Raw genomic sequence first — 14,095 nt, 5'->3', positions numbered from 1 at the left:
GGACCACCGTGAAGTCCTATCTTGCAACTTGATTATATTAATATCATCACATCGGCATATCTCCAAACTTTACTGGTAAAGGAGTTGTAACTAATGCGCTTCGTAATAATAACACACTAGTGAGAAAAATTCAATAAATTTGAACCAAGAATGCAATTTTTTTTATTTCTGGAATAATAGACAGTAGATTGATAATAAAAGTGTTATGAGAATATATAGTACTAATCTAGGTAATAGAGTTTGATTTTTTGTTTAACGTTTTTCACGAATGTTTGAGAATTCTCCTTCCATATAACAATGATTTATTATCAGAATTGTGGTATTTCTTTCGGAGTATTGAACGTGTTGGTGAAAAACAATTTCTGTTGGAAAGTTCCCTATAAACAGATTTTTTTCTTTCTATTTACGACTGCTTTTCAATGATAATATTATTGAAGCCTAATTCCTAAGTCCCTGGATTTAGGAAAGTAAATTTGTTGAGGAGAATTGCGAATGTATTTGGAAGAAAATATTTTTTCAGATTGTATTTGAAATAGATACGGTAAGTATTTGGTTATGGCCATCCCTGATACAGTACAAATTTAGGTGATAGAGTTATATTTTTTCTGTTTAAACATATTTCACCCATATACAGGTTTTCTCCTTCCTCATAACAAAGATTTATTATCCGACATTCGAAGTATTGAACGGGTGGGTAGTGAAGAACTATTTCTGTTGGAAAATACCCCACAAACAATTTGTTCTCTTTATTATTGATGTAAATAGGCGGCAGGAGAAAATTAATTGTACTAAAAATTCAAAACATCTTTCCAAGAGCGATGTGTTTTAAGAATGATTTCATAGAATTTACTGTTAATTTCAGAATTTGGAATATTTACAGTGAAATTATAATTTTCAAATGCTGTCATAATTATACTAAGAAGACATTCATTCAAAATATGAAAAATTGAACATAGAAATGAAGAATATCAAACTATCTGTAAATGAACTTCTTTATGAGTATTCAGTTCCATAACGAAATTATTGATATTTTATTTTGCAATGATATTATTAAAGTAGTTGAATTGTACCTGAATAAATAAAAATTCCTTTTTTTGTTGTTATTATACCAATAAAATGATAATTACTTGTAGTACAGTAAGTTCTAAAAAGCATAAAATTCATTCAAACTATTCTGGGTAAAAAATGTAAGAAAATTTCAATTAAATCACTGTAACGTTTAAAATTAACTTCTTACTTTACTTCTGAGCACAGATGTTTATATTTCACAGCTGGCTTTTAAAAATTAATTAGTGTAATCAACCTACTTAGCTAGAATAAGACAATTAGTTCATGGTTGTCAATATGTATTTTGAAAATCAATTACATCCATTCAAATTTCTGTTGACTATTCTACAACAAGTTAAAATTCTGAAAAATCAAATTTTTAGTCTAGTTTTAAAGTCACTGTATTCTGATTAATAAGTATGATGCTTAATACATATTTAATACATATTTAAATAGCAAATGTCCAAAAATAGTCTAATAGTTTATAATTTCAATCAAAATTGTTATGTAATGATATTCTTGAATTTAAAATATTATAGAATATTTTTTGACGACCAAAAACACTTCATTTGGATTCTGATAACTGTAAAAATTAGAAAACCAACAAAATAATATTTGAATAAACTCTTCAATTCTTATTTCAATATCAAACCCCAAGATATAGAATTATTAGGAAGTTTACTTATCTTAATATCAATATGGAAATAAAGTGAAGTTGTTGTTTCTTTTCTCATAATTATCAATTGAATGTCTGTGTTTTGTTTGCTTTGTTGTTTCAACACAATGGTGCAAGAGTAACACTAGGGTTTCTATTTAATATAGTTTGTCATCTTTCCAAACAAAGGGTATTGCGCATTTCATAATGTCCAAAACAAATCGAATACATTCGAAAATGCCTTTGTTCAATATAGTTACTGGTAGTTCTCGATTTTATGATGATTTTTTTTTTTCAGTATATATATTTACAATTTATTTAAAGTTTTTTTTCGTCAGCATTTTACATTTCATGGTCAGACATAAAAATAAGCTTATTTCAACTTCTGGCGCCATAAAAAATGAAGTGAAAATTGAAATAATGTTCATGCATTGAATTTGAAAGATTTGCTGTTCAGAATGTAACTGTAAAATACCTCATAAAAAGATGAGCTGATTTGGTTCACAAAGTGGTCATTAAAAAAAGGGTTAAAACGTACCAGGAAATTCATTTTATTACCTCTATCTGGCTTTGTGAATCATCATAGCATTTGGCTTCATATCATTTTACTAGGGTTATGAACTTTGGTGCTGTTCTTGATTGTGAATAGGAATCATTAAATTCACTACTAATAACTGATAAATGTTATAATAACTGATAATTGTTATAAAAAGTAAGAAGTTCAGCGCAAAGTGTAAATTCACTGTTATTGTCGACTAATCAAATTTTTCAAATTATTAATGATGCAATAAACGTACAGCCTACACATGCATTTTATACCATGATTTTGTTTTACATTTATAAGATTCTGAAATAAAAACTTAACATATGGGTTGTCAGTACAAAGTACTTGCAGAGTAGTTACAATTACAATACACTGAAGACTGTATATCACCCATTTAAATTATTCTATGACAGGACCAAAACTGAATAATTCACTCTTTCGAATACATTATGAAATAACATTTCTGAATATGACATATTGAATATATTGTGTCAATCGATTATATTGTCCAACAGAAAAATTCGACCAAATCATTTTCAAATCTAGTAATGCAGAATAGTTAGCTAGTTTTATTTTGATAGATTTCCTACTTTTATAGTGTCAGAATTTATGGAAAGTTTATTTTTGTCCGGCCATAAAATAAAGCTCAAAATGAGAAATGTTTGAATGAACATAATCTAATTATTTCTCTCAATAATATTATCAAGAATTAACTAATTTGTATATAACTTATTCAATATATTGGAATATCCTATTTATTTAAGACAATTCTCTTGTATAGAACACTCTTGATAAATAACACACTTTATAAATAAATTTTCTCTCGGAATAAACATTAGAATGAACATTATATTATTACGATAGATTATCTGATTGTGCAATCTCCTCATTACTCAAATATTATTTTCTCCTGGGTAGATATCAGTAAGCGAAACTTGTTAGTTTGATAAGAGTTTCATGACGTATATTGTTCGTCTTTCGACACCATTTTTAAAACCATTCATGTAACTTACCTAATTAAAAAACGCATACATACTCTCCAATAACTGTAAATAATATTAGTATTGCGTGGGACCGAAGTCTTATCAGCATGTGGTCTCTGACGTTGCTCAATTTCTGGGAATATTGAAATTTTATCGACTGAGTTTAAAATAAGTGAAAATAACATGATCTCTTTCAACGAAATAATAAGTATGTTTGTGAGCTTTCGTTAGATCATGGTCTAACTTCTTCAAACAATACAAGATATAACTGTAAATATAAAGATCATAAAATTTCGTCTATAATTGTTTCCTATAACTGGATTTTGATGCTATGGTGATGGGACAATTTGGTTTGGTTGGGTTGGAGATCGTCTATTAGTGTGCAGTTGAACCATGATCTAACGAAAGCTCACAAATATACTTATTATTTTGTTGAAAGAGATCATGATATTTTTAGTTATCACTGTAATGCTATCCCAAGCATCCTTGTGGCAAGTACCACATACAGATCCGAAGTAGAAAGTAAACAAGGAGAAAGGACCTGCAGTTTAATACACAATATCCAAGTTCCCTTAGTATTGAAATTAAAATGTTCTGGATATTGTGAAATAAGATTTATCATGAAAGGCAATAAGTAGTTGATCTCTGTATTCATTGAAGATAGGAAAGATATCTTTATAATAAATGCGTGAATACATTTCTTTTAATAAAAATTTTGGGGCCATAACTGAACAATTACTATTTTCTGGATATTATCTTGAAATATTGTTTTTGATTGAATTTTGAACTTCACAGTGAGAACCCCAGATTTAAATCAAATATATGATATTCAATTTATTTTTTATTTACAATTATAGAAAATAATTTACAATTACAGGCAGGCGCGCAGCCAGGATTTTTAAAAGGGGGGGTTCAAAATAGGAAATTACTAATGCCGTCTGTAACCGTCAACGCGATCACGCGCTCGTTAATAGAGCCGCATTTTCAGCTTCTGTCGCGTAAAATATTCAATTCATGACAACTACGAGATTCTAAAATGTCCTTACGTATATATTAATTTTATTGTCCCCAACGCAACTCGTGGTCTCGACTTTCTACGTCAAAATAAAAACATTACTGCCGTGGACATAAAACAATGAGATAAGCTGCCTGATATATTTAATTTTGATACGTATTTTTGCAATCTTGAGACCTCGTTATCGCCGTTAGTAAAATCTCGATATCTGATATAAAATCACGTTTAGTACAATTTTACTTCATACAATGAAAATAGATATAAAGTATACCAGTAAATCAAAAATACAAATTCATCGCCTCGAAATCCACGTCGAACAGTCGCCGCGATTACGTCACTTGTTAAAAGAGCCGACTTTTCTAACGAAAAATGATCTTCTTTTGCGCAAGGTAACCAATCCATGACCGATAAGGGCATATTTAAAATGCCCTGCTTTATTAATTTAATTGTCTTCAATTTAACCTGCGGTTGCGCCGACAAAACAAAACCCACTCTAAAACACCACGGAATTCCGCATAAAAATGTGTGGTAAACTGCCCTATTATACATTGTTTTGATCCGTATTTTTTCTATTTTGCGAATTCGACAAATTGGAGATGTGCTTGTAACATTGACTCCGTTGAATCGCAATGCTGCCACTCCGATTATTTTTAAAGATAAAAGCTTTCGAAAAATCCGTGAATCTGCTGTAAATTCTCATGGAGTAAAATTTATTTCAGTAGAATAAAAATTGATGGATATACTTCCGATTAATTATCTTATATATCATCACTAACTGGGAAAAAATCGCGTTTTCAACCTTGTTTAATGATAACACTGAAATTTTCGACGACAATTTTAAAGTCATGGATCCCACCCACAATTAAACGTGTTTCGATTTTAATGGTCGTATGTTCCTAAACATCGAGGAAACATAATGTGTGCCTTGGGCACACGAAATTTTGCGATTTTCAAAAGCGTTTTTAGACTAGAAAAGCGTTTTTAGACCGTCGCGGGACTCAACAAATCTTCTAGCCTATTGTTTACGGTTTTGTTTTCAGTATTTTATATTGTCGATTTTCAGTCAAATTTAGATCGCGGGTTTACTCCTTCATTTGTCTTTAGAACCTCGCCGCCGATGAACGTATAATAACTCTCACCAAATTGACAATTCCTTGCAAAGTACAAAAATAAAATAATCATCATGTCTATCGTGGCACAAATTTGTGATTTATAGAGAATAAATACCAACGAGAAGGCGTTTACGGCCTAAATAACACGCCGCCTTGATGAAAACATACCGCGAACATTCATTTTATTTTTGTTTACAATTATAGAAAATAATTTACAATTACAGGATTCATTTTATTTTTATTTACAATTATAGAATTTGTGAACATCGGAATCTTTTTGGTTCTGTGTCTCCTATCTGATTTATGGAGATTCAAAATGTTTTTTCCAACATGTGATGTCAAGTTAAGCCCAACACTTCACTTTACAAATTACTTTTTTTTTTCAGGCTGTTTCTGATGGAAGTTCACCTTATCAACCATCATTGGCAATGTTCTGTGGGAGAGTGACACAACACAGAGATATTGAAACTGGGGTGTGGATTACAGATGAATCTGGCAACACTGATTGTATTAAAGATAAAGAAGAAATATTAAATTATTGCAAAAAGGTGGGCACATAGCGAGGAGGTCCCAGATTTAATAATTTTCCTATTTTGAATAAGGGTTTCATATATGAAATACCACATAAGCTAAATTTGATCGTGTTAAATAAATTTGCACGGATAATTTTTATTAAAGTGAAGACTTTATTTGGGCCTTATGTTGATTGTTTTTTTGTAAAATCACTTTCTATGAAAAGTTTACTACCTCAAATCAAGGTCGCAAAATCTTGAATAAAAGTTAAAGAATATATCATACTTAGTAATAGATTCCTGTTCAAATTTGGTTATAACTGGGAGTGCAAATTTTCAAGCTATGGCAGATTTATGGGTCTTATAATTATTTCCACTGAAATACTCACTATTGAATATTTTTGCCTTCTAATAAAAAAATGATTTATTTGGATTCAGGAATATAACCATGTCATTTTTTATAATCACCTCTGAGTAAATGTGATTTGTACTACTTGTATCAATGTTCCAGATGCACTATGCTGAGGCATTCACCGCTGATTGTGCAATCATATTTTGATGAGGGATTAAAATAAATCCCATTGATGTCAGGTTATTGTTCTGTCAATTACACATGATTCATTTTCCTCATGAGTTCAGTATGATATTGTATCCCTTTCAATGATTTCATATATTCTGTCATCCAAAGGAGTAATACAATAGTCAGCCATTTTACTTACATATTATGCAACATTATTATTATTACCATTGAACACCCTGAGTCTAGCCAACTGGTTGAAAATTTGATCTAATCTGTCATTAATGACTTGATCACTGTAGCGAATAGTCTTATCTTTTGAAGTTTTGAGAACCACCAAACCCCATTATTTGATAGATGAACTATCGTATATATTGCATATAAACAGAGTTTAAAACTGAAAAAAGTTGCCAAACTAAGGGGCCACTTGCATAACTTACGGTATACGCGATTTGGCTTATGGTATACACGAATAACTCTGATCATACTAAAAATTCGGCTTTCAAGCACATAACTCTATCCCACTAAAGCAACCATTTGCTGTCACATGTGTACATGGCGGGTCACGATTTGTAGGGTTGGCTTTTATGCAAATTTTTATTAATTCACCATTTAGAGTCGTTTTTATGGGATTGGCTTATATGCAAGATTTGCTAATATGGAAGGGTATAATATTCGATATACTCTAAAAGTATAACAGCTATGTTGACTTATAAAAGTCAAGTCAAATCATTCCATAAATCTGGCTTAGTCTGGTGAAGTCATTTTAATGTACTTTTACAATAGTAAGGCTCAAGTCCTAATATGTTTAATTCAAACCAATCTGCTAAATTTTACAATTCCCTCTTGGTATGTGATTAATATTGTTTTAGTGATATTCCATCGGCAATTTATGTTGTTTTGTTTATTAATATTCAGGTATATCCAACCTTGCAAATCACGAATATAGTAGAAGGGAGTGAGAAGACTCATATTCCTTCATGGTGTCATGTTGGAAGCCCACCGCCCTGCAGAGGACATGGCCATAATGTCAAACCAATAATGTGCATTGGTAGGTGTTAATATAAGTTTATTAGTCTTATTGATTGTTTAATAGTTTTAACTCGAACTGAATTACAACTGTATGGCTCAATATGTATTGTACTTCAAATCGTTGAATTTAGTTTATATTAATATTATTATATAACTTGGTATTTGTCCGACATCTTGCTATTTAATAAAGAATAATTGAGCCATACTCAAAAATGGGTCACAGAAAATGTCCATTATCTGTATGACTTCAGTCATGTGCCTAAATCAGTCATGCTGGAAATTTGGGGATCATCTATACTGTATCTTTAAAATACCTCGGTGAAACAATGGGTTGCAGAAAATTGGACAAAATAGTTTATAAAAGTAGAAGCCTTCTGGGAAACATTCCAACATTTAACTATTATTAACAATCTGGTATCACATTTGTCCAGTAGCTTATAGAAAAATGTGTTTTTGTTTTGATATCCATATCATAAACTACACTTTAGCAGAATGCCGTATAGTTTCATTTCATGTCTAACTACATTTTTCAATTTGACAGAAGGTGAATACAAACCTAAGGCATTGGAAGTTGGTGAAGGATGCACATTTGAACACACTCATGATTATGAAACCTGTCATCAACCACAATATTGGGAAGAGAAAGCAGCTCAAATATGCCAGTCACAGGTAAATTATTAGTCAGACTCAAGAGTGTCAAACACTCAAGAATGTTGTTGAAAATGCTGTCAGTTGATTCACATTGTTATTAAGGGAGTGAAGTATGTGATGATATGTGCTTTTTAGGTGACATTTTTCATGCCTTCACCTCGAATACGTCTCCAGATAGGCAAGCAGACTTCTAGATAGGATCTATCTCAGTGGTTATCAAGCTCATAATCTGTGATTCCAAACACTTTAAATCGATGTGGCTGCTTATCTATAAAAATAGATGGCTGCTTATCTATAAAATTAGATTTCCTCTTATCACATTTCTATCAGTAATCTAATGCGCTAAGTTTAAAAATAAACTGGCCAACAAACGAAAGCAAATAATGCATTTTAAAGTTTAAGATTTAAACAAGTCACAATCGCTGTAGTCATTGCAAGTCATACCTAATGGAAGCCTTTTGCTTGTGGCCTACAGAGAACCAGGTGGAAGAGAACTCAGTTTCAGTACCCTGGTCTATCTAATTTTATTAATAAAGATTGGTAACATAGAGCATAGAGGAATATGCCTGCTACACTAATATCTTATGTGCAGTACTCGAATCAGTACGCTGTAATACGTACTCAATTTTATGAGAATCAATGCTATCAAATTCATGTTTAGATATATATTTTAATTATCTTAAATGATTCAAGAGTCGTGCTACGCACTAACACAAATATATTTCTGTACCGTTTTGTCTTTCTCAGACATACATAGTTACACTATAATAAGAAAAGCTGTTGCATGCATTATGCATATTAAAACAATCAGTGTAAAACTATGGGAGTTATTAAGCATTAATAATAATAATGTTGAATAATAATCATATAGCCTACATACAGATTCACTGGCACAAAAGCATAGACGAATGTTATGTAGTTAGTCCCTCAGAAACTAAATCATTAGCGTATATTTTAATTGTAAGGAAATTTCCAGAAATCTCATAAACATCTGTCCCAGTGAGTCACCCACACGTCGTCTGGATTTTGTTGAAACAAGTTTAATGTTGCGTAAAATGGTCATATGATTATAGGTTCACCTATATTCCACCTGCTGTCTGTTTCTTGCTTACGGGAATGCATGAAAAATTGATGTCCACTCGCACTCCCATGAGATCAATAATTTTCAACTATTGATTCTTGGCTTTTAGGGCTATTCTTGAATAATTTAATACCACCATCCCCTCTCTTATTACTTTGAAAATTGTTGTGCTTTCAACGCTGTCCATATTTGGGCTATGCTTTAATTACAACCTCCATCTTCTGGCCATGTTTGATTGGAACAAAGATTTATAGCCTTGTGAAATTGATCGAAAAGGGTTCGGCAATGTTTGTGTGGGTATTTATTGACGCTTGTCATGGGTTTTAGTGATGAATGTGAGGTTTTCAAACACAATTATATTAGTTTTTATGTGAATTTGTTTCTATCTGAATGGCTTAGTATCTGGTGGAATACTGAATCCCCATTTCTCATCAATTATTATTTCTTCGATTATTCAAATACAAATATGGCGAATTATGATGATTAATCGAAGATAGAAAATTTTTGTTTGTTTTTCACTGACCATCTTTTTTTAATATTTCGTTTACTCTGAACAAGGCTCTGCACAGGCAACCACAGATTGGTAGGACCTGAACCTTTCCAATTCAGCACTTTGCCTACCCTGCCCGATATGATACACCCTGCGTTAAGGGGGTGGGCATCGGATTTGAACCGGAAAATTCAACCTGTTTTCAAGCCTTTTAATTTTGGACTGCCCTCCAATTGAATTCTCTGGAATTGTGCTGTTTCAACCTAAAATTTATTAACATCAAAATTAGGTGAACATCTTTATATTTGAGAAGTTACATAATCAGCCAAATAGGCCTTCAAATAATTACAAATGTATAATCATGTACATTTGCTACCACGCAACACAATATATATATATATATATATATATATATATTGTTTTAACATAAAATTGTAAAATATTAAAACAAAAATTTATAACATTCTTTTATTTGAAAAATTACTTTTATAATAACATATACATTGACTATTACGCAATACATATATAGTACATATTTTAAGCACATGTTATGTTTATGTATAATACCTTTGTCTTCTGCCCCGTTCTCCTAATTATACTTTCTATATCTGTATTAATAAACATGGTACAGCAGTATACACAAAATTAGAATCTTGTCATGTGGTCTCATTACATATTCTAAACCTTGTACGAAAAGCATTTTCACAAAATTGAATAAAGTTTAATCTCATTGAAACCATAATATTATTAACAAGTCTAATTTACTCTACAAAAAGTAAATTTCGATTGTGTCATATTCACAAGACAAGGACCTATACAAAATCAGATATTAAAATACAAACAGAATATAATGAAACTGTTCAAAATTACAAAAATTTTCTTCTATTTTAACCTAAATTTGCTCTTCTGGGGTATTTAAGAATAATTATGAATTAGAATATCATTAACAGGTCTGACTACACGTCAGATACAACATAATATATTTAGCAAAGATGTTTAATAACTATAAGCATCAACTTTTAACAATCTCTGCTAATATTTTATTTTGCTCATTATTATATTAAGGTTATCAGTATGAAAGGTTGCGATAGGGATTCTTGCAAATCTGAGTTTGAAAATTTAACGTTTAAAAAACTATTACCATTAATTAATTAAATTCTGAGTCGAGTTGCTCAGTATTTATTGAATAAATCAATCATTTTATATTAAATAATTATGATCATTTTGCACCATAACATCACTTAAAAATCAAATAATAAATTGTCATTCAACTTGAATTGCATTTTTGATTTTTCATTGAAAACATTATTTCTCAGCCTTCATCTCAAGTGCAACAGTGCAAATTCTTATTAAGACAGTGTTTAAGAGTGTTTTAAATTTATTAAATTGAAAACATGATAAACATCCCAAGTTCAAATTCTGCTTGAACCGAACTGTAAGATGCACTGTCAATTGATTGCTTCGGTTGCGCTTTGTTTATACATCGCATCGGGCTATAAGATGCAAGGTTTTTTTAAGCAATCATGGTACTAGTTTTGAGTGCGGACAATATAACGTAAAGCACTACCTGATTAATACATTGGGCACACTCGGCTCATAAAGCACACGATTATTTTTGATGAGAATAGTCCGCCTTATAGTTTGTTAAATATGGTACTCGAGTAGCTCATAAATATATTTCGTCATTATCTTTTCAAGATTTATTAACTATAACAAAATACATTTGGAGGGTTTTAAAATCTACAATGATTTATTGTAAAATATTATTACACAATCAGCCTCTTACGTAGTAAAAGGGCTCTTCAAATATACCCATTCCGTCATTATCAAGTCAAGATAGCATTAACTCAATAATATGTTTGAATTATGATAATCAAGTGGATTAAATTGATTTTGCATTTCCTGGATTCTTAATATTATGGTAAAGAGAAAGTGCTTATTTGCATTTCAATAACTTTATTTGATGAACTCCTTTCTTATATTTAATATTTATTTATTCCGGTACCTGTAATTAGGAATTTATGTTGTCCAGATTTTGAAATTGATTTTTGTGAAATGTTCTGATTTTTGTTTTATCTAACCTTAAAATTAAATGTCAGTGAGCTATTGTATAAAATTAGTAATTATGTGATAAAATGATGTATCATTTGATTCAGTCATTACTATCATGCATTTTTGGCGAGATTTGCTAAATTCAAAACATCAAAGTCATGTTTTATATCAAAACTGTTTATCCTATTTAAAACATCAACTTTTTCATATTTTTACTATCAATCATCATTTATTTCAGGGAAAATCAGTCGATAAAACCCAGATGTTGAAAACAGTGCCGAAAACAAAGATACCGAAATCATGTACCGAGGTTGATGAATGGCAAGGTGTTCAATTCTTGTGCTGTGGAACACCGACTCTTCCAACACCTAAAACCAACAAAGCAAAAGCAAAAGTTTTGCCAAAACCCGCAAATATGGAGACTGTGGATAGAAAAAGTGACAGTAAGTCTATTTTTATTATTTTTTGTAGATTAGGTAAAACAAATTAAATTTATTTCCATCCAAACATGAGTACAGGATATAATATGTAAATATGGTAAGTGCAAACAATCTAAATGTAACCCAAAAACAGCCATAACATTATGAATATTTTTTAACTCCAGTATTTCAAATTCAGCAGTAGTGTGAATAATAATAATACTTTAAATTTTAAAGAATTATAATTCCTTCATTTCCCAAAGGTCTGACGAGTTTTAGGGGTAACAATTTTGTATATGGAAAAAGTTTGACATCAATTCTCTCTAATGTGTTTTCTCTAAGCTATGCCAAAAACTATTTTAGCTTTAAACATAGCTTCATCAAAATTCTGTATTTAACGCAGCTTTTTATATCAGCTCCCTGGAGATACATTCAGCTTATCCATTCTAAAATGTCAACCATTTTATCTGATTGTTCAGTTCCCAAGCTGAATTAACCAGTAGGCTTCATTCACAACTATAGTGAATAGTGATTCAATATCATTGATTTAGTGGTAATTGTTCATCAACAGAACTCAGGTCATTTAGAACCTATCCTAACTTTTGTACAAAGCGCCGTAGATTACAGATTTTAGGTACAATCATACACAAATAGAAGTTCAAGAGTTAACTAAATTTTCTTCAATTTCGAAGAAAAATTAAAAAACTTATTGGTGCTATTTTTGAGTGCTGTATAAATATCTTAAAATTGCATGTTGGCATAACACACAGATCATGTTGTTTTAAATTTATTTTGCATTATTCATATTTAGAATGATTATTTCATTGTACATAGCCACATCAATAGGAAAAATTTGAATTTTTGCTATTTTATTCTAATGCTTACAAGTTACATCTTTATTTTTAGTAAATGAAATTTGTTTGCAACCAAAGAGAATCGGGTTATGTCGGGCCCTTCTACCTGCTTGGTTTTTCAACTCTGACACAAATGAATGTGAATACTTTCATTATGGAGGATGCGGAGGAAACGATAATAACTTCGAATCGAGAGAAGAATGTGTGTCTAAATGCCAACCTGATAAAGCTAGTAAGGATGATTTATAAAACTAATCGGCCTTATGAATCTTTGTGTTACGCAATCTCAACATCATGAAACTGGTTCAGTGCATGATCGCACTTGCATTACATGATTTCATACAGACATTTATAATTCTCGTAAAGATATTCTCATTTAATCACATATAATCATTCTCATAGAATTGAGTTCCTAACGCTGTCGTCATTGTTGACTTAGGGTTAGGTTATTTACTAAAATAACTGAGATCTCACAGCTGCTGAGATTGCAAACCAACTAATCTATGACATAATAAATTTATTCAGATCATTCAAATTGAATTAGTACTCCCATAGTATGTGTACCAGTTTAGGTTTAGGCCATAATTTTATTTCGATTTTCTCTGTTTTAATCCTATTACGAGTTCGGAGACTGTTTGTGTTAGTCAAGTGAATATACACCCTGCCCATAAGTTTCAGTCCCTTTATACAACTTGATGTAAAGTAGGCGAACAAAATTAGTTGGGACACACACTTCTGGACGCCATTGAATTAACATCCGGGCATTTTACCAGACCAAATTTATTTCATTCATTATGGATAAATTTGGAAAAAATAGGTATTCTGTAGAAAAATCAAACAATCTGCCTTAATTTACCCAATTCTTTTCGGGAAAGTGTGTATTCCTTATGCATGTCTAAGTTGAGGTTAAAAACCCGATTTTGAATAGCGCCAGTACTCATAAAAATTTCATGGAGACTATCGTGTCTTGCCAAAATAGCTTTTCGGGTGAGATTAAGGTTTTATAAAAAAGGTCTAGGGTTACAATTTATTTTAGATAGACAATAAAGTAAAGATCAGGCTTGAATAATTTAAACAGTGGCCGTTGAAATTTTATTTCTCTTGTATATTCCATTTGATGATTGCCTGAAT

The 14,095-nt window shown here is 30.9% G+C and overlaps 1 protein-coding gene across 2 annotated transcripts in view; it reads left to right on the top strand.

Moving 5' to 3' along the window:
* Positions 1 to 14,095, top strand: part of LOC120325716 (amyloid-beta precursor protein-like) — a 38,519-nt gene that overhangs the window by 8,857 nt on the left and 15,567 nt on the right. For both annotated transcript variants that reach the window (XM_078111445.1, XM_078111446.1), the window contains exons 2-6: positions 5,743 to 5,904; positions 7,304 to 7,436; positions 7,959 to 8,086; positions 11,930 to 12,134; positions 13,017 to 13,196. In XM_078111445.1, coding sequence (XP_077967571.1) covers positions 5,743 to 5,904; positions 7,304 to 7,436; positions 7,959 to 8,086; positions 11,930 to 12,134; positions 13,017 to 13,196 — 808 coding nt within the window. The remainder of the gene's footprint in view (positions 1 to 5,742; positions 5,905 to 7,303; positions 7,437 to 7,958; positions 8,087 to 11,929; positions 12,135 to 13,016; positions 13,197 to 14,095) is intronic.

Source organism: Styela clava, chromosome 4, assembly GCF_964204865.1.
Source record: "Styela clava chromosome 4, kaStyClav1.hap1.2, whole genome shotgun sequence".
NCBI lineage: Eukaryota > Metazoa > Chordata > Ascidiacea > Stolidobranchia > Styelidae > Styela > Styela clava.
The sequence above is the reverse complement of the archived record's forward strand: the minus strand, read 5'-3'. Positions and strand labels throughout refer to the sequence as shown.